We start from the raw sequence: 25,517 nt of genomic DNA on the forward strand, positions 1-25,517 counted from the left end.
GAGTGATCAGATAGAGATGTTGTTGCTTTGTCTGGGATGTTTCAAAGTCAGCCTTTCTATCTCCATGGAGACCAAACCAGACCAAGTTACAAGTCAGATCTGTGGAGAGGCAACCCCACTCAGTCAGAATGTTGTTGTTTTTTTGCGATTTTTGAGCTATAAAACCACCTGTAATTGAACAAATGTAAGGTAGAGCTGTTTAATATCATACAGTGGATCATTCCAAGCAAAGCAGTGACTGTAGAAACAACCAAAAAGTTACATAGTGTTTCTTTAGATTGCTTCAGGGCTGTTGTTTGTGGTGGATCTGTGGATTTCTACGCTGGCTGCTTCTCCAGGAGCACACACGCTATCCGCGAAATAATTAGGCGTCTCAAACCACAACTGCACTTCTAATAACGACCTTTTCCACTGGTACCTCAGGCATCTCTTCTCTTTTATTGTCGTCACTAAATGTTATGGTGAAAATAATTACTCCATTAGGCTTAAATTAATTTACAAGTTTTATACTGCAGTTTGAGAAGAGCGAAGTAGAAAGTGCATAAGTATGAGTCAGATACTGAAAATGTGTAGCAAATGAATCCGTATATCATTCATTCATTCGATTTTCAATATAAAACCAAAAATAAGAAAATTAAAAAACAATTATTTTCTTCATTATTTGTCTCCAAAACCAAATTGAAAAAAAGGATAACGATTCATTTTTTTCAGTTTTCAATTTTGTATTTAAATGAATAATGGAAAAACAGAAAAACAGCCATTTTTCTTTTATGTGACTTCTGTGACTTTTGCGCCGCTAAATCAGGACTAAAACAGGACTAAAACAGGACGAAAGCGTTTTCAGTCCTGGTCTCAGTCCCGGTTTCAATCATGGTGTGGTCCCGGCCTCGGTCCCGGCCTCGGTCGGTCCCGGCCTCGATCCCTGCCTGGTCTCGGTCTCAGTCCCTGTCTCAATCATGGTGTGGTCCTGGCCTCAGTCCCTTTCTCGATCGCGGTCTGACCCAGGTCTCAGTCCTGGTCTGGTCCCGGTCTGGTCCTGGTCTCAGTCCCTGTCTCAATTATGGTGTGGTCCTGGTCTTGGTCTCGGCCTCAGTCCCGGTCTCAGTCCCAGTCTGGTCCCGGTCTCAGTCCCTGTCGCGATCCCAGTCTGACCCCGGTCTCAGTGCTGATCTGGTCCCGGTCTCAGTCCTGGTCTTGTCCCGGTCTGGTCCTGGTCTGGTCCTGGTCTAAGTCCTGATCTCAGTCCCGGTCTGGTTCCAGTCTGGTCCCGGACCTGGATCAGTCCTGGTTCAGTCCGTATGCGGCGCAAAAGTCCGCCATCACAGTCACAGAAGTCACGCAAACTGGAAACGGACATTATCTGTTTCTTCCATTCTTCATTTAAACACAAAATCAAAAACTAAATCCGTTTTTTCATTTTGGTTTTGAAGACAAATAATGAAGAAAATTTTTTTGGTTTTATATTGAAAAACGAATGAACGAATGATACACGGATTCAAATGCTTTGGGATTTATAAAAACACTGAACAAAAAAAAAAAAAACAGCAACTGAATGTAAAAAGTCAATTTGTATGTTTATTTACAAATCTGTAGCATGAATAAACGTGAGCAACTCTTCACAGCCATGGATCCTATCTCTAAAGAAGTAAAGATAACACTGTACGTGAGGTCTATGTTACAAAAATATTAGAATAGCCTATACTATCTTACAATATCTACAGCATATTTTATTTAGAGTGAACATTCCACGTCTTTAGTGTCACGATTGTCTTCAATGTGCAACATAGTACGCTCTTTCTTCACACCTGTTTACATGGACACACAAAGCTTCATCACCAGCGCCGCAGTCACTGGTTTTCTTCTACAAATGAAGATGCTAAAAAAACATTCTCAGGCAAAGAGGTCCATAGAAAGTCTCTGCTGTCAGACTTCATTCATCCCCCCGTCGTCGTTCGTCGTCTGGCGTCGTGTTTTGGCCTCGTGTTTGACCTCGTGCGTGCTGTGTGTGTGAGGGGCTCTGAGGGCTCGTGAGGGCCTGTGAGGTCAGCTGCAGACTTGTACACTGGAGTGAGGGGGAGGGAGGGGAACAGGAGGAATCTGACACAGCTCTGGCCTCGGCTTCAAACAGGAGCAGCCAGACGTCCCTGTCATCCTGGAACAGAGTGGAGGGTTCACACATGAGATAGAGAGCTCGCTGAAGAGGGCCTCACTACTGGATTAGGGGTTAGTGTTAAGGCCTTCATCTATTTTATCTCATTTTGTTTTATATGGAGGTGTGGAGGTGGAGGTGACACATAGTTGATAGAATTGATGTACAGTGCGCTTCACTCATCAATCAATCAAACTTTTTAAAGCGCTTTTTACACAAACTACTTTACAGTGATTAAAAACAATCCCACATTTCCTTCCGCCTACCTGCCTACCCAACCCCTACAGCTGCCCGACCTCACACAACCAAACAAGCCAGACACACTCACATGAATCTGTGTATCATTCTTTCATTTGTTTTTCAAAATAAAACCAAAAATAAGAAAAAAAAAAAAAAAAAAAAACAGTTTTCTTCATTATTTGTCTCATGTTTGTGTCATGAAAAAACTGATAATGATTCATTTTTTCAGTTTTTGATTTTGTGTTTAAATGAATAATGGAAAAAAACGATAATGGCCATTTTCTGTTTACGTGACTTAAACTGTGATGCCAAACTTTTGTGCCGCAAATGGTCTGAACCAGGACTAAACCATTTTCAGTCCCGGCCTCAATCACGGTCTGGTCCCCATCTCAGTCCCAGTCTCAGTCCTGGTCTGGTCCCGGTCTCTGTCACGGTCTGGTCCCGGTCTGGTCCCGGTCTCAGTTGCGGTCTGGTCCCCATCTCAGTCCCAGTCTCAGTCCTGGTCTGGTCCCGGTCTATGTCACGGTCTATGTCACGGTCTGGTCCCGGTCTGGTCCCGGTCTGAGTCCCGGTCCCGAACCTGTTTCAATTCTGGTTCAGTCCGTATGTGGCGCAAAATCATAGTTTATGTTACAAAAACGGGAAACAGCCGTTATCTGTGTTTCCATTATTTATTTACAATTCATTTATTTAAAAAACATGGATGGATGGATGGATGGATATTGAAAAATGAATGAACGAATGATACACGGATTCACACGCACACTAACATGCTAAAATACATAAAACTACACATAGTAAAACGTGAGGCTGAATACAGGCGGATTAGTTGAGAAAGCATCATCAGAGGAGCCGACTACATCAGGAGCAGAGAGACGTCCACCGCCACCAAGAACTGCCACAGGGTCCAGGGGAGAGACGAGGCCCAAGCACCAACCCTCCACCAGGAGCCCACTGGACAGAATCCGACAGCCACAGTCGACCTCTGCTCCTGATGCAGAGGCTCCTACAAAGGAACCACTGGACAGCCTAAAAATATACCTAAAATAAATTAATATAATAACGTGTACAATAGAAACAAGTAAAAGTATAAGATTTCAAGCAAAAACTAAGAAAAAAGGTGGGTCTTGAGCCTGCTCTTAAAAACATGAGCATTCTCTGCAGCCCTGAGCTCCTCTTACCTTCTTGCAGTGCACTTGTCCCAGCTTCATGTCTCACACTGTACTCTGGTCCATCCATCTGGTCCTTCTGTCTCTGTGCCGTGACCTCTGACCCCTCTGTGGTCTCCAGCTGCATAGGCTCTTCCTCCTCCTCCTCTTCCTCTGTGTGTCTAAGGACATAGGTGACTGTTAGCACTGGTGATAATGATGATAATAAATCATTACTTCAGACACAGCTTCTATGTACAGTATTTTGTATTGATGAGTGATTCTCAGTTTGTGCACTTCAAAGACAGTAATTAAGCACATGTAACTGATTGTGCGCTTAGACCCGGAGTCAGAGTGCTCCCCGGGGGCATCGTGCCGTGATTCAGTGAATATGATTCAGGACTTTATTGGAGGTGAAGCAATTTCCACTTAAAGGGTGTGAAACACTTTTTAATTGTCTTGTTTTTCCTCACTCTATATGCACCACATTCCTCCTTTATGTGGAGCCGTGTCTATGTTTACTGCAGATGCACGCAAACCGAGCAAACCGAAGTCCTTCTAATAAAGTTATTCACGAGATACTTTAATTTGCTAACTTTAAATCGTGTTGATTTCTGAATAATAAGTAGTGTGAACTAGGCCTGAGTATGGTGCCAAGGCCAGTGAAATCCCAAATCTGCCTGTACTATGCAATGACATGAGATCCTGTTCTCTTCAGCTTCTCTTCAAGTTCTCTCTACTTTTTGTTTAACTTGGACCATTTGATCTCACAGTACGATATTTATTGCAATATTTTGAAGTGGCTAATATAATTGTAGATATGATACTTTTTTGCTTTTAAAATACCTTAACAAGATTTTAGTGTGAATTATTACTATCATAATCCCAAGAATAAAAAACATATTTCTTCATGTTATCTGCGCTGAAATGCATCATGGGATATGTAGTTATATATGTATTGTAATTTGATATATTTTGACAGCCCATGATATTATTGTGAGACTTTTATGATACAATATCACAATCGGTTATTGTTACATCCATAATAAATACATACTGTACTGTTGACAAGAGTCATCATGAAACAGCTGGTACAAACTTTTTAAATGGACTGGTTGTGTATGTCCATCACATACACATACTGTAGACTAGGGTTGGGCGGTAATATGGTATTACGGTATCCTGCGGTGTCAAAAAGTAGCAGCGGTCTCAGTTTCATTACCGCCATTTAAAAAATCTGCAACGCATAAGGACCTAATATAATATTATAATTTATTGATACCTAAATTTGTTTGCTCAGCACAAATGAACGTGTGTGTGTATTTTCAATTTAATGCCATCACAATTTAAAACTAATAGAATCTATAATGTTTCTTTTAACTGCGTGAGGAGATGACATTTGATTAGTTTCGTTCCGTTGTCACATGACGCTCACAAGGGAGACCAAGAAAAAATGGCAAGTCTGGCCGCAAGTGAGTTGGTCCCAAAAAAAATACTAGTTCTTCTGCAATTTGGCATCATTTTGGATTCAGGCGCACATTTGTTTATGTTTTACAGAAACAAAACTTGAAACCACATGGCTCATTTGCATAAATTATAAAGGGCTGATAAAAACAGCTCTTTCCTTGTGCGCTGATGCGGTTCAGCTTCTGTTGGACTAAAGGACACGACTAAGTGGAATATGAGTGTTCTTTCTGTGACAGAGGATGTGCTGCTGATGGTGAGTCTGTTCTGTGCATGTATCGTGTTGGAGATGGTTCATGTGAAACAAGTCTGCAGTTCATACGCATGGACCATACAGCGTTGCGGCTTTGTAGTTTACCAAAGTCGTACTAAAACATTTTGGTAATACATTAATACCGTATACCCTGGTAAAATCCTGAGAAGGTTTAAATTTGGATACTGCCCAACCCTACAGTATACAGTATGTGTATGTCCATCTCATACTGTATACTGTGTACTATATACTGTATACTGTGTACTGTATGTCTGATGTATGTGACAGGCAGAGACACTCACTCCATACTAATGCTCCTGCGTGAATGGAGGGGGCTGTTTTGGCTGTGGCCCAGACTGCAGCTCTCCTCACAGCACAGAGATGGGATCAAGTGCACAGGGCCTGGAACACACACACACACACACACAAACACACACAAAAACACACACAAACACACACAAACACGAGTGAGGACAGAAAACAACAAGGAGACCAGCTCTTCTAAACACTACAGACACTTTCTACAGTTTTCATTTCTTTACAGCTGAACAAACTCCTCTGTTGAACGTACCACAGGTGTGTTCGGGGCCCAGGTGGCATTGGCAGCAGGGTCTGTGGTGGAAATCGTGGAGCCAGCGAGGATCCAGACAGGACAGCTCTGCTCCGGTGTATGGACAGTCCTGGGAGCGCAGGGAGGCCGCTGCACACACACACAACACACACATTGGGTTTAGAGCATGGGTCTCCAACATTTTTCCTTCAGTGAGCTACTTTTACAAAACAAAACTGACAGAGAGCTACTTAAGAACAAAGAGTTAGGCATCAAAATGACACATACACAGTAATAATGGGCATTTAATTCACAAAATTTTAGTTAATTTCAGCACAATACATAATAATAATTCATAAACACTAATTGTCTGACCTTAACCTAAACTCTGTAAACGATTTGAACCCATATCTGAGCTCAAAATCTTGTTGTTGATCTAATATTAGTATTTACGTCATGGAGACTTGATTTCACTCCCCACAATGTGATAAATAACCGCCCACAGATTAACGATTAACGACTAAATATACAAGTTGGCCTGTCACAACAAGTGCGCCAGATATTTTAGGATCAACAAATTATTCATATTTTCATCGTGAAGTAGATTCTAGTTTGTGGTTTGTATTTGTCACCGATGAAGCAATTAAAATTCTTGCATCACTGATATAAAACGGTCCTATATCATGAGCTTTGAGCTGTGTTATAAAGCTGTTACCTCCTCAAAAACAGACCTGGAGTTGTGTTTTGTTTAATTCACACACGTTTGAGTATTTATTATTAGTCTGTCTACATCTCCAAAGCTCAAAATGCTCTGTTGTGATTTCATGAAGTGGTAGTTTTCAAGTTAACGGCTACATTTTATCTTTTGTTCAGCAGAGATCGGCATTTCCAGAGCTAAAATTGTCCAAATGATTCTAAAGAAGATGTATGGAGTTTAAAAACACAGTTGAACACTTCTTGTATTAGCACAGGAACTCCAGGGATGTTTGTGATGAGGAAACAACATAATATAGATCAGAAAATAGTGTAATATGGGCTCTTTAAATATTTTTTTTATTTCATTTTTGTACATTATGAAAGCACAACCACAATCTATCCGCCAGTCGTGCACATGAAAACAAACAAAAAGCAAAGACAGATGAACCTCAGAGTTAGAAAATTAAGTTATAGCCATCCATACATCTTTTTTTCCCTCAACCTAAATATAAATATATATAACCCTTTAAATATTTAAACATTTAGAAATATTTTCAGTTGCAATATGTAACCTTTCTAAACCTGTAATCCTGTTATTGTCTGTTCTTCTGATTAAGATCAAATATAAACTTGTCACGATAATTACTATACTGACTCATCACTCTATAAATAATAAATGGAACAATATTTTTTGGGCTTCCGTATTTATCATGTGAACTTTTTCTTAATAATGTTTTTTGTGGTACAATTAGATTTGTTGTTGAGACTAAATCATTACTTAAAGGCTCTGTACCTGATCTGTGTGTGGAAAAACCGTAGACTGTATAAAAAATCATTTATGAATATATATGGTCTATTGGAAAAACAGAACTACGCCATTTTAAACAGTTTGCAGTGGTCCAAAGTTATTCTCACTTACCTTGCATGCATTCAGAGTATCGTAATTATTTACCATGATGAGTTTTTAAGCATTTCTGACAATTTTCACAGCACAGTTTTGCCGTCATTAGCATGCAAACAGATACTTTCTGATCATCGGACAATAAAAAGCGTTATTGTACAGGTACATGCCCTTTAAGTGTTTCTCTGATATGTATTAATCGCAGGGTATATTTTAATAATAGTGTTCATTTAGAAAGGAGATAACTGTGATTTTTATGCTTTAAGTTTTTTGTATCAGTAGAATGAAAGCATAAAATGTGTTATTGTGACAGGCCAACCAACTATAGACATCTTGAGAGACAGATAGACAGACAGACAGACACAGAGATAGATAAACACATAGATAGACAGTTAGAAAGACAGATGGACAAACAGATGGACAGACAGATAGACAGATAAATGGATAGACAGACAGACAGACAGACTCCTTGTGTGTTTTTGCCTGTCTCACCACTGGGCTTCTTCTCCAGCAGCTGTCTCTTGCAGTAGATGGCACAGAGCACGAGCAGAGCCAGCAGGACCGTGGCCAGAGCGCTGCAGATGACCGCTGCCAGGGCCATGTCCCTCGGGCTGGTCCCAGGCGGAGGCAGGGGCACCAGGTTCACACGGCCACTGCCTGCAACACAAGCAACACCAAGCACATGCGTGAGACTGCAGTTTAGAGGAGAAAAACTGCAGTCTACATGCACTGTGGGGTAACCTTTTCTGACACTCGCTGAGATTGCTTTGCCTAGAATATTCCACACTATGGTATTAAACTTCTATTTACTTAGAAAGAAGCATTCATGGTGACGTGACTCAAGGGATGGGAAACTTAGATATGATAACATGTTGTTTTCAGCATTTTCAAAACGATAAAAGATCACATGTAAATATCTAAATATGTTATGCATTAACAATTAATACCACATAGAAGTGTAATACCCCATCTATAAAACACTGCACCAGTATTGCCCCTCTCCATTCTCACTTCCAAAAATGTGACCATAGGCCTCACCACAAAATAAAATCTAGATTTTTTGCACACACTGGATGATTATGATTTCAATCAAAGTCAGAGCAAGGCAATTATAAACTGCCTGCAATCACATTTGTATAGAAATGTAATCTAACTGTAAAACTTTAGAAAATTAGAATGAATTTTTTTACAGTCACAATTGTTTCATTGCACAATAATCTGCTTTGCAAGTAAGAAAGTCAAGTAAACTTGTTTCATAATAATCCTCAGTGTTCAATTTTGCAATTTCTAAACCTTGACAATGAAAAACATGAATTAACTGAATTAATCTGATTAACTGCCCAGCCTTAACCATTGGAAAACCTATGAATCTGCCGGTATCATGAAAGACAGTGAGGTACAAAAACTTCAAACACATAACCTATAATAACAGGATACTACATGAATTTTTATACCTATAAATCACAGTGCATATGATTCAGATTTATATGATTCAAACTCTGTCAGCCAATCAGAGAGCAGTAACCTGACACAGACTTGACCTATTGGCCGGAGCTCATTTTTCTAATGAAAAGTTCAAAAGGAAGACACTTGTGATGTGTGCTCCTGTCCAACATGTTTGTGATTGATTTACAGTCGCTCTCTGCCCCTGCCTCTGGCTTTCTGCATGATACTCGAGTTCTGCTCAAGATTCACACACCAACGAGATAGTCCGGCTTTGTAGATGTGAGTGATATTCAATAATATTCTGTTCAAAGTTCATATTTTAAATACATCCAGGAGAATTGACCAAAAGACTGACATATGAAACAGAACACACCCATTTAAACTGCAATTTCGTTTTGATTGTGATTAATCTTGTAGTCCTACTTTAGAGAATTTGGAATCGATTTCTAAACTTGTACTTGTAATTGAGCATAATTATAGCCATATAATTGTACTTTAATAAGTTCAAAACCAATCCTTTTTATAATAACGGCAAACACACAAAACAATTGCTGCATTTTCTGCTCTGATTGGCCACAGCGCAAGACAAATGCAACAAAATCTGATCCGGATTTATATAAAAATGCGATTGAAAATGTTGAAGTACATGAAAAAGTAACCTTGAGTAGAATTTTAATGCACTAACTTTAACCCAAAGCCTTAAAGTGGAACTAAGTAGCTGTAGTAAGTTTTAAGTAGCTGGTGACATCACGCAAGACTGCCCTGATTAAAGCTCAGTGTTTCTAATTACACACTATTATTTTTATAATTATTCAATTACAGGTGGGTTTATTGCTTAAAAATACCAAGAAAAACAGGCTTTCTGACTGTGAGCGGGGTCGCCTCTCCACAGATCTGACCTGTAACTTGGACTGGTTTGGTCTCCATGAAGATAGAAAGGTTTAATGCCATACTGTGAAACATTACAGACAAAGCAATAACATCTCCACGGAGAAAAGTATTACAAAAGTTACAGAATGCATCTTTAAAGTACCAATTTGGAAGCGGTCCTTGTACTTGTAATTGAGTAAATCTTTAGCCATACAACTGGACTTTTACTTGTGTACATATTTTAGTGTGTACCGCTGCTCATTATCCCACAAGCTTCAGTCTTTCCAAACGTGATCTATGGTTATTTTTGTTTTCAGAGCGCAGAGGGAAACATTTGTCCATAGAGAAGTAGTTTTGCAGCAGGATTTGGATGATTGCTGAAGTCTGCTCGCCAGTGTCATGATTCAACTCATTTAGCAAAGATGACATCAGATTTTCTAACACCCTCAAGACCCTTCACACACTGCGCCATGTTGGGACTAGAATTATACAAGTTCCCACAAATGCAGAAAAACTGGGTTGATTACAGCTTAAGGCACAAGACTATGATTTTAAAAACAAATATAAATGGTGACGACATAATGGGAATGAGACCTACTGTATATTTAAAGCATCGACATGTAACTTTTTAAACATAAAAGCAAATATTTTTATTATGGATGTCCCGTTGGTCAGGTAGATTTATATTTTTATTGAAAATTTAATACATTTGTTCTGTTTTAAATATAATTAGCTCACCTTTTTGGCAACACCCAAATCTGTAGATATCCAAGCATTAAATATTTGTCTATTACACGCATTAGTAACCATAATGACCTCATTTATAATGAATAAATTACATTAATCTCATTTTAAATGACATTTTATAGGCGTTTAATATGCTGAGTGGGTGCGTATGGGGATTGGCTGCAGATGTTAATCACATTGAAAGCTCTGACAGTAGTGTCTTTGTGAAGGATCAGTGGAGCATATTTCTACACATGACTCATCTGACATTAAACATAACTTAGTGTTGAAGCAGGTATTTTAAAGCTGCTAAATGTAGTGACCTCTCAAACATAATTTACAGCTGAACATGCCTAACTCTCGCTCTAATAAATATTTCCTCTGAGAATGTTGTAACCTGTGTTTGCTTTTCATGCTATCCATCATAAAAGGAGAACTGCATCCAGCGTTTTCAAACCTAAGTGTTCTTTGTTATGTAATATAAACATTACCTGTGTGGGGCGCTTGTAATTCACTATGATATGAGATCTTTAGAATTCAATTGGGAGGAAAAAGACAACTTTATTTTAGCATAGACAAGGTTAGTGATAATAACTTTTAAGAAAGTCAAGTGGGGTGCCATTGACAGAATTTTACTGCACTTGTACAGTGCTTCCATTTATGACTTTATAGCTGTTTGCTTGCTAATAAAATAACTTGACATGTCATTTCCAACCACAGCGGGCTGGTGGATTTTCTACCAGAAAAGTTACATAGTGCACCTTTAAAGCAGCCTAGTGAAAGGTTTCTGGTGTAAGACCTCATACAGAAGAAAAGTTAAAGCCACATTTTAGAAGGTTCTCTATGGGGGTGGATACGATTTATGCCATTTTCTGAAATCTTCTACACAAGGTAAGAACATTTAGAGAAAAGCAGATGGCCTGCCCTCCACCAGGCCAACTTAAAGAGTCAGGTGTGTGGAAAGGCGCTGCTCACTGTAAGACACATGCATGAATGAAAACATGTCCCTAACAATATCCTTCCTGCGCTCCACTAAGACGTCAATGTGACAAAAGTTGAATTAGAAATGTCCCTGATCCTGATCTTTGTGTGCTTCAGATATAATGCAGTGTATTCCTTGTGTAAACATTATGCTCTTAATCCTCACATTGTACATGTGGCTGTCTGAGTCGGGTCAAACCGTCTGTATTGAGTAGCTCACCTGCCCCGGCCCTCACACAAAGACAGTGTGTTCTGTGTGTTCTGTGTGTTCTGTGTCTGTGCAGCTGCAGCAAACACATAAACAGTGGCTCATTGAAGCGCCCTCACCTGCTGATCCTATCTCCCACAGCAGCCATATAAACCACAGCCTCTCGCCTGCTCATTTTATGGCATGCCACAAGTCCAAATACAAGTTCCACCTCTTACACCTCTTAAAATGATCCAACTTTGGTCTGGAAAAGGGGTTTAAAAGGATCGTAAAGTGAAAAGGGCTTTGGGCTTCCTTGCACTCTGAGAAAGCCAATCTATCTGGCTGCACCCATTCTTGGCAAATATCGTCTGGAGCTGTCTATCATCTATTACAAGTTCAGACATCTATATCTTTATTCAGCACTTTGTGAATGTCGTACAAACTTTGTTATGAACATTGGGCTTTGATAATGTGGAAAAATTCTGGCATTACATTTGACTTCACGTTCCGTAATTGTTTACATAAAAACACTTTAAGTATTTGTGGTTACAAAAACATTTCAGCTGGCCAATATATAGCCTTGTACTGTATTCAATAATTATTTTTTCACCGTTTTCCTTATTTCCTGAACATAAACATGACTTTTAATCTATACCATTTCACACAAAAAGAATCGAAGTCTGAACTCTGCTCCGAACCGCACGCTTTTACTGACAGAAGATTTTAAACAAGAGGTTTGATTTGAGTAAAATTTGACTCAAGTTTATTATTATGTGATTGATTGAACAGCTCTACAGGCAAATATTGGCATCACTTCATAATAATTAACATTAACAAAGAGTAAGGCCAAACTACAGCCACTCTGGGTTGTCTAAAAAATTACTACTCACATACTATTCTAAAACTAGTGTCTGTAAGAACAAGTAAGAAATCACATAAACTGGACCTTTCTTGAATACTGTAAGAATAAGAATGGCTTTATCTATTTCAGAACTAATATAAGACAACATTGTGTTATTAAAAAGCTACTATTTCAGTGTAGAAAATTTACATTCTATTTTAAGAATGGCTTACAATTGTCGTATCAAAATTGGTATTGAGTGTAAAGCCTAATCCTGAGTATCAAAGCCAAGTTCTTATTTGTGGTGAGAAGAGACATTATGCCTTTGGGCATATTTGTGAGTACATAAAAGACTTTGTAATGTCACAACTATGGATGCGTGTTAGTGTTTTGGACAGTGTAGCTCTATACATACGTGTATATGTGTGGAAGACGTTTAGACGCATCTGTGACCCGATGAGAGCAGCCCTCCAGAGCCACACATCAGATCAAAAACATTCATGAGGCTTGAGGAATCCATAAAACACAATCTCATTTTACTTCACTCAAAGAGCCACTGGGGAAAGGGCAGGGGAAGAAGAAAGGAGACTGCACAAGATTTACTATTTACCCCCCCTTCCCCACCGCAATGCCTCCCCCAACACAGCTGCAGCTCTGCCCCAGGCCACTGCGGACCATAACGATACCCCAGCCTTTCACTTTTCACCACCAGCTCATGATAACACTGCAGAGAGGGACACGACTTTAAACATTTGGGAATGCTCCACTGACAGCTGGGAGAAAATACTACCTCCTATGTTCTACAGAAACAATGGTCATTTTGTGCCCTCAGACCAAGTTGTCCCAAGTCCAAAGTACATTAAAAAAGCTAATTTTCACTGCTCCTTCATCGATCAAAAGGTATCGAAAGCCATCTGCTACTTCTGAGAGTTCACACACTTCACTTCACTGTGATAAAGCCACCTGTCAGTCACTCAGAGGAAGAGAGAGCTTGGCCCAGAGGAGAAACGAGTGGTTAAAAGTGTTTGAACAAAAAGCAACATTAAACAGAAATTCAATAAATCCTCATATATCGTCACAGGTTCAGATCACAATTACATTTTTTATCGCCATATCCACACCACTATTTCTATGTAAGATGAGTAAAATGCTTTGCCCAAGGATACAACGGCACTATGCATTGGTTTTGTGGGCTAAAGGCTGAAGTAATAGTTCTGCATCGACTCAAGTCACACTGCCGCCGTTGCTTTGTCGCCGTCATTTTTGATTTACGGATTTGCGTTAAGTGGGAAAGAGGCCTACTGGAAATATATAAAGAGCGTTGAATTTCGGAGATGCACGTCAACCGCGCGGCACTCGGGCACAGCAGTGTGCCTTTAGTCGGTTGCGTCACACACTGTGATGTACTGAGTTAGAAAATCAGCTTCTATATCAAAATAAAAAGAAATGTGAAAGTGGCAAGACCAAATGTCAGGCCTTGATTATGTCATTTTACTGATCTTCCTGAAGCAGCACATATCTTTTCAGTTTGTAATATCGATATAATCCTCATTTGCTCATAGACTTTTACTATGAAATCGTATTTTAAAATTTTTTTACTTGTTCCCCATAGCATCTGTAACTTGACTTGGAAAGAAATATTAATTACTTCCTTACCTGCCAGGAACATAATTTGTAAGCAGCACAACACAAGAAACTTAGAAAGCTACAGAATTTGTTCAAAAACCATTCAGAATCACTTTTAGAAAGGTCTTAACTATGTCTATAATTGAAATATGTAAGATCAAATCCTGAAAAAGTTGCAGCACAGTTGAGACCCCATAATTTTTGCATGTTTTTTTTTTTTTTGTATGTATGTATGAACAAATGTGTTGGGATATATTGTAACTTGTATGTGTACAATATATAATGACAAAAAATGTTTATCTATTTATTTATTTTTATATGTATATAGATTAACTAACTTAGTTTCATACAGGGTACAATTCAGCTTTCCAGCTTGGGGACTTTCCACCTGGTTCCCCCCTAGCGTTGTGGTAATGAATTACTTCGCAGCGCACAGACCTTGACACAGATCAATAAATCAAAAGTGATGGCGACAAGGCGACAGCAGCAGTGTGCACTGGGTCGACACAAAACTATAATTCAGCCTTAACGCTGTACCCCTGAGGCCATTACCATCACAAATATAATACATTTAAAACACTTTGGATATAATTTTTGGCTTTGGATTCAGGATGCACACTTTGTCATTACGTGACGAAGATGTGAGTCTCAGTGAACCAGTGAATCTCCCTGACTACAGATCATCCATATTAAAACAAATATGTCTATCTCTCTCCTACGAGGAAAAAAAAAATAATGGAAAACATATCACTGGGGACTGAACAGCACGGATTTCTGGAGAATAAACAAGCAAAGCACTAAACTTTAATAATCTGAGGTGAAAGAAATGATGAGCTCCTTTGTTTGACATGAATCACAGAAAAAAAAACAAATCTGACAGCACGATGTTTGGTTCTGGCTTTAGACACGGAGGGTGTGGGGACCAGACACAAATACAGAGATATCAGTCTGGATTTTTGAGGCAAGGCTATTTCTGTCCTGGATACATGGACCGTGCATATCAAACTAAAGCAACAGAGACAATAAAAATATCAATGGATGTTGATGTTCAAGCAGGTATTACTCAATTATTGGGAGCATATTTTCAAAGCTCTACACTAATCCCATGTTTGCACAGTTAGCGCGATCCATTTCAACTACTGCACTATTAAATCCCACCATTTATTCTCACTTATACCACATGCTGCTGGTGAATGAGCAGCCTGCTCCACCCACCACAGGCTGTGTTTCTGATTACACTCAGGGCCTTGTGCTGGCATGTTTCGGCAAAGACTGTGGCAATACTGTAGGAGTTTTGGTTTGGCCCTGGGCACAAAGCTAATGTGCAGTTAGAATGAAAAGTAAAGGTATAAAGACATCTAACGTTTAGTCAATATAATAATGGTATTGTATATTAACTGAATAGTTTATGAAAGATTTGATCAGATTTCTCTGGGGTACTGGATTATTAAACCAAGAAAACTGTTATCTGCAAATCAAAACTAGTTCTTAGCTCTCACGATCCCTTTGGCACGTAGCGATTTTTCACATGCATAAAGTTTTTGAATGTGTGCACACAGAGGTGGGAAGATCACTGACAAACAAATCATATTGTGAATGTTGTTTTAGACATGCAACATTTTTAATGTTCAGTATATCATGTATAATTTTAAAAACATTTTAAAGTCCTCAAATAATGGTGTAAAAGAATGGTGAAATAACATTAAAAAGTGCTTACAGTGAGGTTCATATGGAGGTGGTGGGTTGCCACAGGGGATGCACTCCATGTCCTGGAAACCACTGAGTTTAGTTTTTCTGTAGTATCTGTGAGGAGCACAAAATAAACGACATTATTTCATGTTTTTCAGTAAACAGAATACACATGTGTAGTGAGCAGGTGTCTGACCCGGGCAGGCAGTCCCCGCACACAGCGTTACTGGTGCTGGAGCAGTTGTTCTTCTGGAGGCGGTTGATGAGGCCACAGTCCAGACAGGCCTTACACTTTTGCAGACTGCGCTCCTCTTTGAATCGACTGCTCCGGCAGGGCACGCACTGGGCATCCTCTCCATAACCAAAGCCACATTCCTGGAGGGATTAATGGAGAAAGTAGAGCCGGTGAGAGGTGGGGTGGCAGCTTTGGGGGAGATGTGCAGCTGGTGAAAAGGGGGCTTGAATGTGGACTACCAGGGGTCTGGAATTAAAGAATGATCTTGGCTCACGGGATCAACCCAGAACAATGGGCTGCTTCTTTGGAGAGTCCATCTTACACAGGCAATAATCTGCCTGACTCTCTCAGTATGAAAAAGTGGCCTTCCGCTGCAAGACCCAGAAAGACCAGTCATTTAAATAAGAAAGCCCTTTGGGGACACCCACTGTTGTATTATTGCTAGTTTATTGCAGAGTTTTTGTTTGAGCAGCTCTCCAACAGACTCCCTAAGTGTCCTGTGGACTGAGAGGCCTAGTGCTGGAAAAGGAACACTTGAGGAAGGAGCTGAGCTTATGGAGCACAGGGAAATCTCTTCTGCTGCTGCACTATTGTACGAGCTCTTGAAAAGCTAAGCATCCTCCTCCCTTGAGATTGATCTAAAGGCTACACCACATGGGCAGATTTCAGCACCAGACATTTGAAAACACAAACCTTTGATCGATTACATACTCTAGTAAATAAATTCAATACACACGAAAGTCATGAATTGCACATTGTTTTCTTATGATAACGTTGTTTTAGTTGCGTGGTTTTGTGCCGTAAATATAACAGACTCTATGTCAACAAGCAGGTCATTAATAATGATAAAGATGAAGGCATCATGACAAAATGGCATTTTGAAAGCAGCTGTTTAGAGTAAAAAGGTCTTTTCAGGCATATGGACACGGTGTTAGGCTTGATGATGTTTCCCTCTCTAGCTAACAGTCTGTCACAATGCAGATCTGAGATGAAATGTCTTTCACCAAACTACATCCAGATGCCTCCTTGCGATTGGCCTCAGAAAACTGTGCCTGGGCAGATCTGCTGCAGTAGACTGGGCCTGTATGTGGCGTGGGTTATATGTGTGCCAAGGTGACTTCATAGATGGATCATATCTTATGAGCTCAGAGACAGCTGCCCTGGTGTAGCCCAGTGTTGCCCCCTCTGTAATGTCAGGCCCTTAACAGTGTTTGGGGGGGGCTCATATATCATTAAAGTGAAGGTCGGCTTCAAACGGGGCTCCTTTGCTGTGCTCTCTCTTCACCCGTGTCCCCTTTCACTGCCCGGGCATGCAGTCAGACTGGAATGTGGGCACTGGACTCTGATACGGGAGTTGGCACAGGGGAATCATTTTGGCAGGTATTAAAAGGGAAGTTAAGATGTGAGTGTTTGATGGTACCAAAACGTTGTGATGGAAAGGGAAGAATTTGGTTGTGAAACCCTTATAATCCTAACACTAAAAACTCCCAGGCCAGGCTTGGAACGAGGTGCAAGCTGGACTTTTGCAGCTGTTGTTATGAGATCTCCATATAAGGCCTTTCCCTCTGCCAGGAGGAAGACTTTATGTGAACAGGGGCAGAAGCTGAAGAAGGAGAGGTCCACAGAAAGAAGAGTTCATACAAAGTGATAAACACAGAAACTCATAAAAAATGGGATAGGGCCGTTCTAGATTTGTTCGTGCTACTATCAAAAGGAAGAAACATTAGATCTTAAAATCAGGCCCTTTCATAGCAGTGACAACAGTGTTCTGAGTACAGTATTTGACCCACTTCCACATGGAGGAGGTGGCCCAGGACCAGTCATCCATGCTAATCCCTACCAGGCCTAGCTCTGCTCATGGGGCACCGCATGGCAGGGCAGGGGCTGATGCCACATACACACAAGTGGGCCAGGGCAGACAAAAGAGCTACAGGGCCAACTTCTGCCCTCTGATCTTGCCACATAAACCACTCATCACAAGCCTAACTCTTTACAGACCTAGGCAAGGTAAAATGGTTTGTGTGTAGTAGAGGCCACGTGCACATAAAGGATGGGAATGTTTAAGCTGATAAACATTCTTAGTAGTAATGACTGTTGTAATGACACAAGCCTTCCTGAATTTGGGATGTGAGTGACATGATTTTGGAACAAACACATTTGAAAAGCAGGTGGTCAACGTCCCAAAGCCCCTGTTATCGGCTGATGTTCACGTTAAAAATCCAAACAAACTGCAGAAAAGGAAACAGAGCACTGCACTCTTGCCACATATTACAACTTATTGACACATCAAAGGAGAGTTCTTGCCTTTTGCTCCTGGCACTTTTCCAGCAGCGCGGCAAAGCAGTTCACTCCCTCTCCTTCATGCTTGACACAACACAACAGGCTAAGCAACGTGCTATTCATGAACCCAATAAAGCCAAGATTGAAATATGGGAGACTGAGGAAGAATAAGTGACTGTAATGGCCGTCTCTTCAGTGTGGGTGGTTCTTTTAGCTACAGTTAGCGAAGAGGGGCTAATTGATGTTTGTCAGCCGGCCTAAGCAGCCTCCAGAGGCAAACTTCCAGAGCAAACTGGGGCACATTCCTGCAGGATCTCTATGGCAGCTGCACAGAGGGGCTCCAGACCTTTGCTTTGCTCCAGGAGCCAGTCCTTTAAGAATCTCCACAGACTCAGAAGTGACTCAAAACTTTCCCTGCTCCACATCCTGCCACCTTCACAGAAAGAATGAGGCAGCCAATTATTAACCAGGACCCCAGGGTGCTGCACCAGAGCGGGGGGAGCGCTGGGACTACTGAAGCATACAGCCAACCACAGAGAGCATGTCTGTGCACACTCAGATTAAAGGAAGCTGGACATAAATACATGTGTGCAACACATGTCAAGGGAGAAATGTTTTTTCAACAGTGTAGTGGAGTCAGTGTAAAGTCACTTCAGCGCAGAGAACAAAAACACATTTAAAATCTAATTATGTACATTAAATTTACATTATCAAAGCTAAAACTATAAAGAAAATATTTAAAAGTCAACGGTGGGTATAATCCAGTTCACAGTTTTGACCTCACAATGATTTATTCATATTATTTAATGTTTTTGCACTGCTAGAGACAAGACACAAGAGGTGTAACTCAGCAGGATCTAAACAAGTGTTAACAAATGCAAAAAAAAAAAAAAATCTCTTGAGCTCATTTTCTTATGTGTGCACTGTTATCTTGCAAAATCTAGAGGGGTCAGGCTCAGGAAAGGTTTTGCTACTTAAGAAAACCCTATGATTACTTAAAGGTGCATTGTGTAACTTTCAAGCAGCCCCGTTCACAGTCAGAATGCCTGTTTGTTTTTTGTTTTTTTAAGTATTTTTGAGCTATAAAACCACCTGTAAATGAATAAACGTAAGGTAAAGCTGTTTAAGGTCATCCTGTGGAACATTCCAGGCTGAGCAATGACAACAATAGAAACAAGAATGTGACGAGCCAAATCCAAAAAGTACACCGTGCACCTTTAACATGTGCCTGGTGACCCCGTAAGTTTCTGAAGTCACCTGTGGTCACCGTGAGCTTTAGAGCAGAGGCGAGAGCTGCAGACAATAAGCTGGACCAGGTTCCATGAGGAGAAACAATGAGAGGCATTGAGCTGCACAGGGACAGGAGTATATGGCTGTGACTCATTAAAGAACGGGCAGCGCTCTACAAAAGCTAATGGCCGCTTGGCAGGTATTTCCATGAAAGACAGGAAGCAATAAATAATGGAGTTTCCTTCTGATACACACAATTCTGCTCTGCTTTCATCCAAGTTCTCAGTGTTCTTTTCACTGTTGATCCTAAATGTTTGCTTTATTCATTAGAGGGATAGGTATAAAAGCGTGCATTTTGACATAAGAAAAGTGCACTGTTGGCTTATTCGTAAAATTGCTTTGTTATTACTTTGTCTAGAACGTTCCACGATAGAGATGAAACCCAGTTATTTCAACAACAACAACAGGCAACATTACAGGTCAGATCTGAGGAGAGGCAACCCACATTCACACATATATTACCAGGGAACATTCCAGACAAAGCAAATAACAGACCCTCCTTCAGAAAAGTTGCATGGTGCGCCTTTAAAGTAACTCTCTGGATTGTTTTAGTGGTTTAATTCTGCACAAATGTAGTCTTTCAAGCAACAGAGATGGATGGTTTTCAAAGAGTGGTCTGGACAGCTTATGTAACTCTTGGTTTTGTTCCTTGTTGCTAATGCGTGCTTTTTCTATTAGACTAGATGTACCCTGCTTTTTTAATATTGTTTTGGCTCATTTTAGATCAGAGCTGGTTATTACCAAGAACCTCAAAATACAACATGAATCCCTTTATACGCATTATGTAATTTTCCTTGTGGATCAATAAAGTTTGTCTAAATCTTGAAGTAACAATATCTAAAGCTCACAGTATGATATTATCACGATATGATATTTATTGGGATATTTTGGAGAAGCTATTGTAGATGGGATACTTATTGCTTTTAAAATACCTTAACAAGACTCATTGCAAATCAATACTGTCATAATCCCAAGAATTAAAGTAAAAAAAACATATTTCTTCATGTTGTCTGCAGTGAAATGAATCATGGTCTATGTAGTTCCCTATGTTTCTTAGCTGTTACTACTTTAAAACCATGCATTTAAGCAAATTAACTTGTGATTCGAGATATTGTGACAGCCCACAATATAATTAAGAGACTTTTGATGATACAATATCACGATATTCTGGTTATTGTTACATCCCTACTAAGTCTAGATTAAAGGTCTTAAAGGTTTATGTATGTATATATGTATGAATGAATAGAACTATGTGCAGGGATTTCATGTTTACAATGCCCTTACAATCAGAACACAATTTATTTATGCATGAGTCACTTTTTGAGCTCAACACCTTGACCTTGACCGGTAATAAAGAGGTAGTTAAGTGTATAATTCAGCTGTGGAGATTTCTATCTTCATGCAGACCAAACCAGACAAGTTACAGGTCAGATCTGTGGAGAGGCAACCCTCGCTCACAGTCAGAATGCCTGTTTTTCTAGGTATTTTTGAGCTATAAAACCACTTGTAATTTAATAAATGTAAGGTAGAGCTGTTTAATGTCATACTGTGGAACATTTCAGGCAGAGCAATGACATATCCACAAAAACAAGGAGATGGACCCCAATTAAAAAGTTACATAGCACACTTTTAACATTGTACCAATATTTTGAGAATACAGCTCTGCTTTAGATGTTAATAATCGGTAACACTTCAGATTAGGGACCACATATTAATAGTTAGTTAATGGTAAAATGCATAATAAATAATAATTACATATTTGTTAGTATTTATAAAGTTCTTTCAATGCATTTTTGTCTAAGGCCGTATTTTGCGAGTACTAACCCCATTAACTATTTTATTCCCATTAAAATTGTGGAGATTACAATTAGGGGAGTGCAAAAATATTGAAATATCGATATATCGTATCGTTTAATGTGATGATACAGTATCGGAACCATGGGCTGCTGTATCGATATATCGCCATGAGTATTTTTTGGTATATTTTACTAAAGTATTTTGTTACAGAGCTACAGTTTTGTTGTTTGTTTAGAGGAAGGAAACTCATTTATGCAACATTTTTACTGTTTTGATGATTAAAATGTTTGTGTTTCATATGAACTTTGCAGCAGAAGTGGTTTCACAAAGACTTTTAATATCATAGCCATGATTTAGCCTTTATTTTTTATGGAACCGTATTGAATCAATTTGAAATATATCTTATCGAATCAAAAGTTCAATGTATCGAGGTATGTATCATATCGGCAACCTCTTAATGATACCCAGCCCTAATTACAATAGATGTTTTTGTGCATACAAGAAATCTTAATAAGCATGAATACGTGTTTGATTAATACTCAAGTGTTACCTATTATTCAAAACTTATGAGATGTTTTTTGACAAAGAAGCTTTACATTGTGCAGTTATTTTCACAATTTTACTTTATGATTCATTATTTCAACAATTATTGGGCGTTTTCTATTTGATGCAAGTGTTTGAAGATGCAAGAAGTACGCACCTTTGAAAGCTCATGCCCGGCGTCGCACTGCTTGCAGGGTTTACAGCTCCCAAAACGGTCCTTGTACTCCTGTTCTTTGCAGTCTCTGATCTCCTCCCCAGCCCCCGAGGGAACCTGAGAAGGGTAGTGAAAAAATGCCTATATTTCATCGCCATTTTCCTCCATAACAGATAAACGGTGAGTTATTCCAGAGCATCACATTCGAGTCCTATAATAGAACTCGTGGACTATTCTAGAGAACAAGTCTGATACTGTGGGGTGAGATAAGAGGGTTTAATGAGTCCTTGGGGAAGGGGCTTAGTTACAGAAGCAGGGTCCTGTGTAGCAGAATACCAATGAAATGATATACAGTGATGGCCAGGACGGGACAAAAGAATGGAGATATCAGATTCAACAAACTGGGACAATAACAGTGCAGAGGGGTAAAGTAATATCCACTGTTCACACTGACTTGTTGCTTTAGGTGAAGTTTAGGGAGCAGTGCTGTTGTCAAGTTACTAACATTTGGCTTTATTTCAATACTACACAGATAATAAAAACATTTAGACACAAGAATGGGATTTTCAACTAAAAACAATAGGCCAGCAGTTTCTTTTTTATGTCCATGTGGTCTTATTTTAGCATAGATCACAATAAAATGTATTATCACTATTGGAATATAACAAAGTACAAGTAGTAAAGTACTGTACTTAAGTAAAAATTGAAGGTATCTGTACTTTACTTAAGTAGATAAGTAGTGGGTGCTTTTTGCTTTTACTTCACTGCATTTGAGAGCAGGTATCTGTACTTTCTACTCCACTACATTTTTTAACACGACTGAAAAGTAAAAGTACTTTTTGTTATTGTTTGAGATCTTTTAAAAAGGCTGTGGGGTTTATTTTTAACAAGTTTGTAGTTTGAGCAGACAAAAAGATACAAATAAAAACTGTGAGAAAAAAAAAAATAAAAATTTCTGTTGAACAAAATGTCCACAAATTTTTATCAAAATCACTGCAACTGAAACTTCATTAGATCTCAAAATCACAAAATGCTTTGACTTTTTCCTCTTAAAGTATAGTTTTAAAACAGATACTTTAATACTTTTAAGTAGATTTTTTCATGTGATGCTTTTCCTTTTACTTGAGTAACTTTTTCAAAAAGGAGTTTAATTTTTAACAAGTTTGTAGTTTGAGCAAACAAAAATATACAAATAAAAACTGCTAGGGAAAAAAAAACAGTCAGTGGTGTCTGCTGAACAAAACTTCCACAAATATTTATCAAAGTCACTACAAATGAAGCTTTATTAGATCTCAAAATCACAAAATACTTTGACTTTTTACTCTTAAAGTACAGTTTTAAAACAGATACTCTTAATACTTTAACTTGAGTAGATTCTTCATGTGATACTTTTGCTTGAGTAACTTTTTGTCTCTGTATCTGTACTTCTACTTAAGTAACAAAAGTGAGTACTTCATCCACCACTGCATATTATTATTCCGTCTAAAAGAATCACTTAGGAATATAGACTTACCAGAGTTGAACACATCACGTGAAGCGCCAGCACTAGTGAAATGGTGGCATCAAATAACAAAACCATTTTGATTTGATGTTTATCTGCAAGAAAAGACAAAATATTTCAAAGAATGTATGCAGTAGTGTGTTAAACATGTGAGTATGAAACAAAACACAAGTCCAGGTATGTTTTTGAAAAGGAACAATAGAAAATACAGCACTTAAAGTTTTTTTTTTTTTTTTTTTGTTGAAGGTTCAGATTTTGTTCTATCAAGATGACCTCAACTCAAAATTGCTCAAATCAAGATTTTCTGACTTGAAATCAGTCATGTAGATATTCCTAAACCTAATAAGACGCAGTAGACCTAACATAATGCAACTTCAGGGAATGTTGCAGCAGGTTAGTAGCTGTTTGGTTGCCTACATTTTAATAGGACAAAAAAGGACTCTCATTTGAGCCAGATTTCAAATTGAGGTTCCACAATGCTTAAGTAATACGACATTACTTAATCAGTAGCTTTTATTTCCTCTGAAGTCACCCCTTAACGTTTAGATCTGGGACTATCTACAAGTTCACATGCTAAAACCTGCAAATACTTGTTTAACTGAGCTTGCATAAAAGTCCAGAAGTTCTCCCTCTTGTTGAAGTTTGTATCCAGGGAGCAGCAGCGGCTCGTTTCGACGTTTACAATCTCACCTGCACAAAAAGAGACAGTAATCCGGGTGGGTTTTTGTTTTGTTTTTTTAGTTTAAAGTGGACCGAAGAAGCCCACAGTTGCAGACCGGTGAGAGGCGTGCAGTGGTCTCGCACCGGTCCGCTCGTGCGCTCATGTCAGCCCGGGTCCGCTCCTCCGTGTGTGCGACGTGCCGGTGCTGGGGTCCGCTCCTCCTCCGTGTGCTCCGGTGTACAGTCTGAGAGAGAGAGAGCGAGAGAGCACGGGGACACGGGGAGCAGCGTCGCGAGCTCACAGCGGCGCCGAGATCAAAGAGGAGAGAGAGAGCGCGAGGGAGGGGCGGGGCCAGGAGAGGAGCGCGTGGATGTGCGTGATCCGCCGCAACGACTTCAAAGGCTACGTGAAAACTGAACATGATATGGGTTATTTTTTGCGTTTTTTGTATGTTTTTTTTTAAAGCATGTGTCAAAATCTAATACTGTTTAAGTGATATTTTGTGTTTTATGGATTATGATTTTATTTTTATGCAAGCTTAGGGTGACCAGATGTCCCTATTTACCCCGGACAGTCCCAGTTTTGACCTCTGTGACCTGTGTCTCAGCAGATTTATGCAAAACCATTGATTTGTCTCAGTTTTATACAAGAAATGTCCCAGGTGTCCCAGTTTTTGACCAATCTGATTCCTTCCAACTGTAAAGAAAGACATAGATAGTCATTTGTTTAAGTAAATACAGAAAATGTTCATGTGTTTTTATTTGATCAGTGTTTAACTCATTACAGTCTACATCAGGGGTGTCAAACTAATTTTGGTCCGGGGGGCATATCCAACCTACTTTGATCCCAAAGGGCCGGATCAGATAACTCATGGCAAATAAACCCCAAAAATAACAATAAGTTCAAATATTTGTGCAGAGAAACACAAATCTATTACAGAAATCTTTTTTAATTGATGAACTCTTTCTTTTACAAAATATTATAATATTATGAACAACCTGAAACTTTAAGAAAAATTCTATTTCAACACAATGTTTTAACATTATCTTGTATGCAAATAGAAATAAGTCAATTTTTTCTTGGAAAATCCTGCACTCAGCGTCCACTTTTCTTATTTTTGACATTTTACTGATGAGTGTGTCACGGTCAACAGTCAAAAAGGATTGTTTGGAAAGAGCCAAGTGTTCTTTTGTACTGCTCTGGTGGGAGGGGCCACGCACAGAGGCACTGGAGATTCTGCTATGCTTAGCGACGCAGAAAATTAGCAATATTTTAATAGAAAATAT

General features: G+C 39.3%; 1 protein-coding gene across 1 annotated transcript; it reads right to left on the bottom strand.

Annotated features, from left to right (window-relative positions):
• Positions 1 to 1,555: 1,555 nt before the first annotated feature.
• On the bottom strand, positions 1,556 to 24,534 carry LOC110171895 (tumor necrosis factor receptor superfamily member 19). The gene is made up of 10 exons (XM_020937703.2): positions 24,261 to 24,534; positions 23,583 to 23,665; positions 22,073 to 22,186; positions 15,967 to 16,145; positions 15,799 to 15,884; positions 7,894 to 8,058; positions 5,826 to 5,954; positions 5,557 to 5,656; positions 3,571 to 3,719; positions 1,556 to 2,152 (listed from the first exon to the last, which is right to left on the bottom strand). Exons 2-10 carry the CDS (start codon positions 23,646 to 23,648, stop codon positions 2,148 to 2,150), a joined length of 993 nt encoding a protein of 330 aa, XP_020793362.1. The 5' UTR covers positions 23,649 to 23,665; positions 24,261 to 24,534; the 3' UTR covers positions 1,556 to 2,147.
• Between the last annotated feature and the right edge of the window lie 983 nt (positions 24,535 to 25,517).

This window comes from Boleophthalmus pectinirostris, unplaced genomic scaffold, assembly GCF_026225935.1.
Source record: "Boleophthalmus pectinirostris isolate CB_2022bp ecotype Guang Dong unplaced genomic scaffold, ASM2622593v1 HiC_scaffold_9, whole genome shotgun sequence".
In the NCBI taxonomy this organism is placed as follows: Eukaryota; Metazoa; Chordata; class Actinopteri; order Gobiiformes; family Gobiidae; genus Boleophthalmus; species Boleophthalmus pectinirostris.

Bases quoted from the DNA above. Each gene is read 5' to 3' on its own strand.
- LOC110171895 (XM_020937703.2), bottom strand. From the start codon at position 23,648: ATGGTTTTGTTATTTGATGCCACCATTTCACTAGTGCTGGCGCTTCAC. The intron at 22,187-23,582 runs GTAAGTCTATAT...TACCCTTCTCAG, and splicing joins ACGTGATGTGTTCAACTCTG to GTTCCCTCGGGGGCTGGGGA. The intron at 5,657-5,825 runs GTACGTTCAACA...TGTGTGTTCCAG, and splicing joins GGGCCCCGAACACACCTGTG to GCCCTGTGCACTTGATCCCA.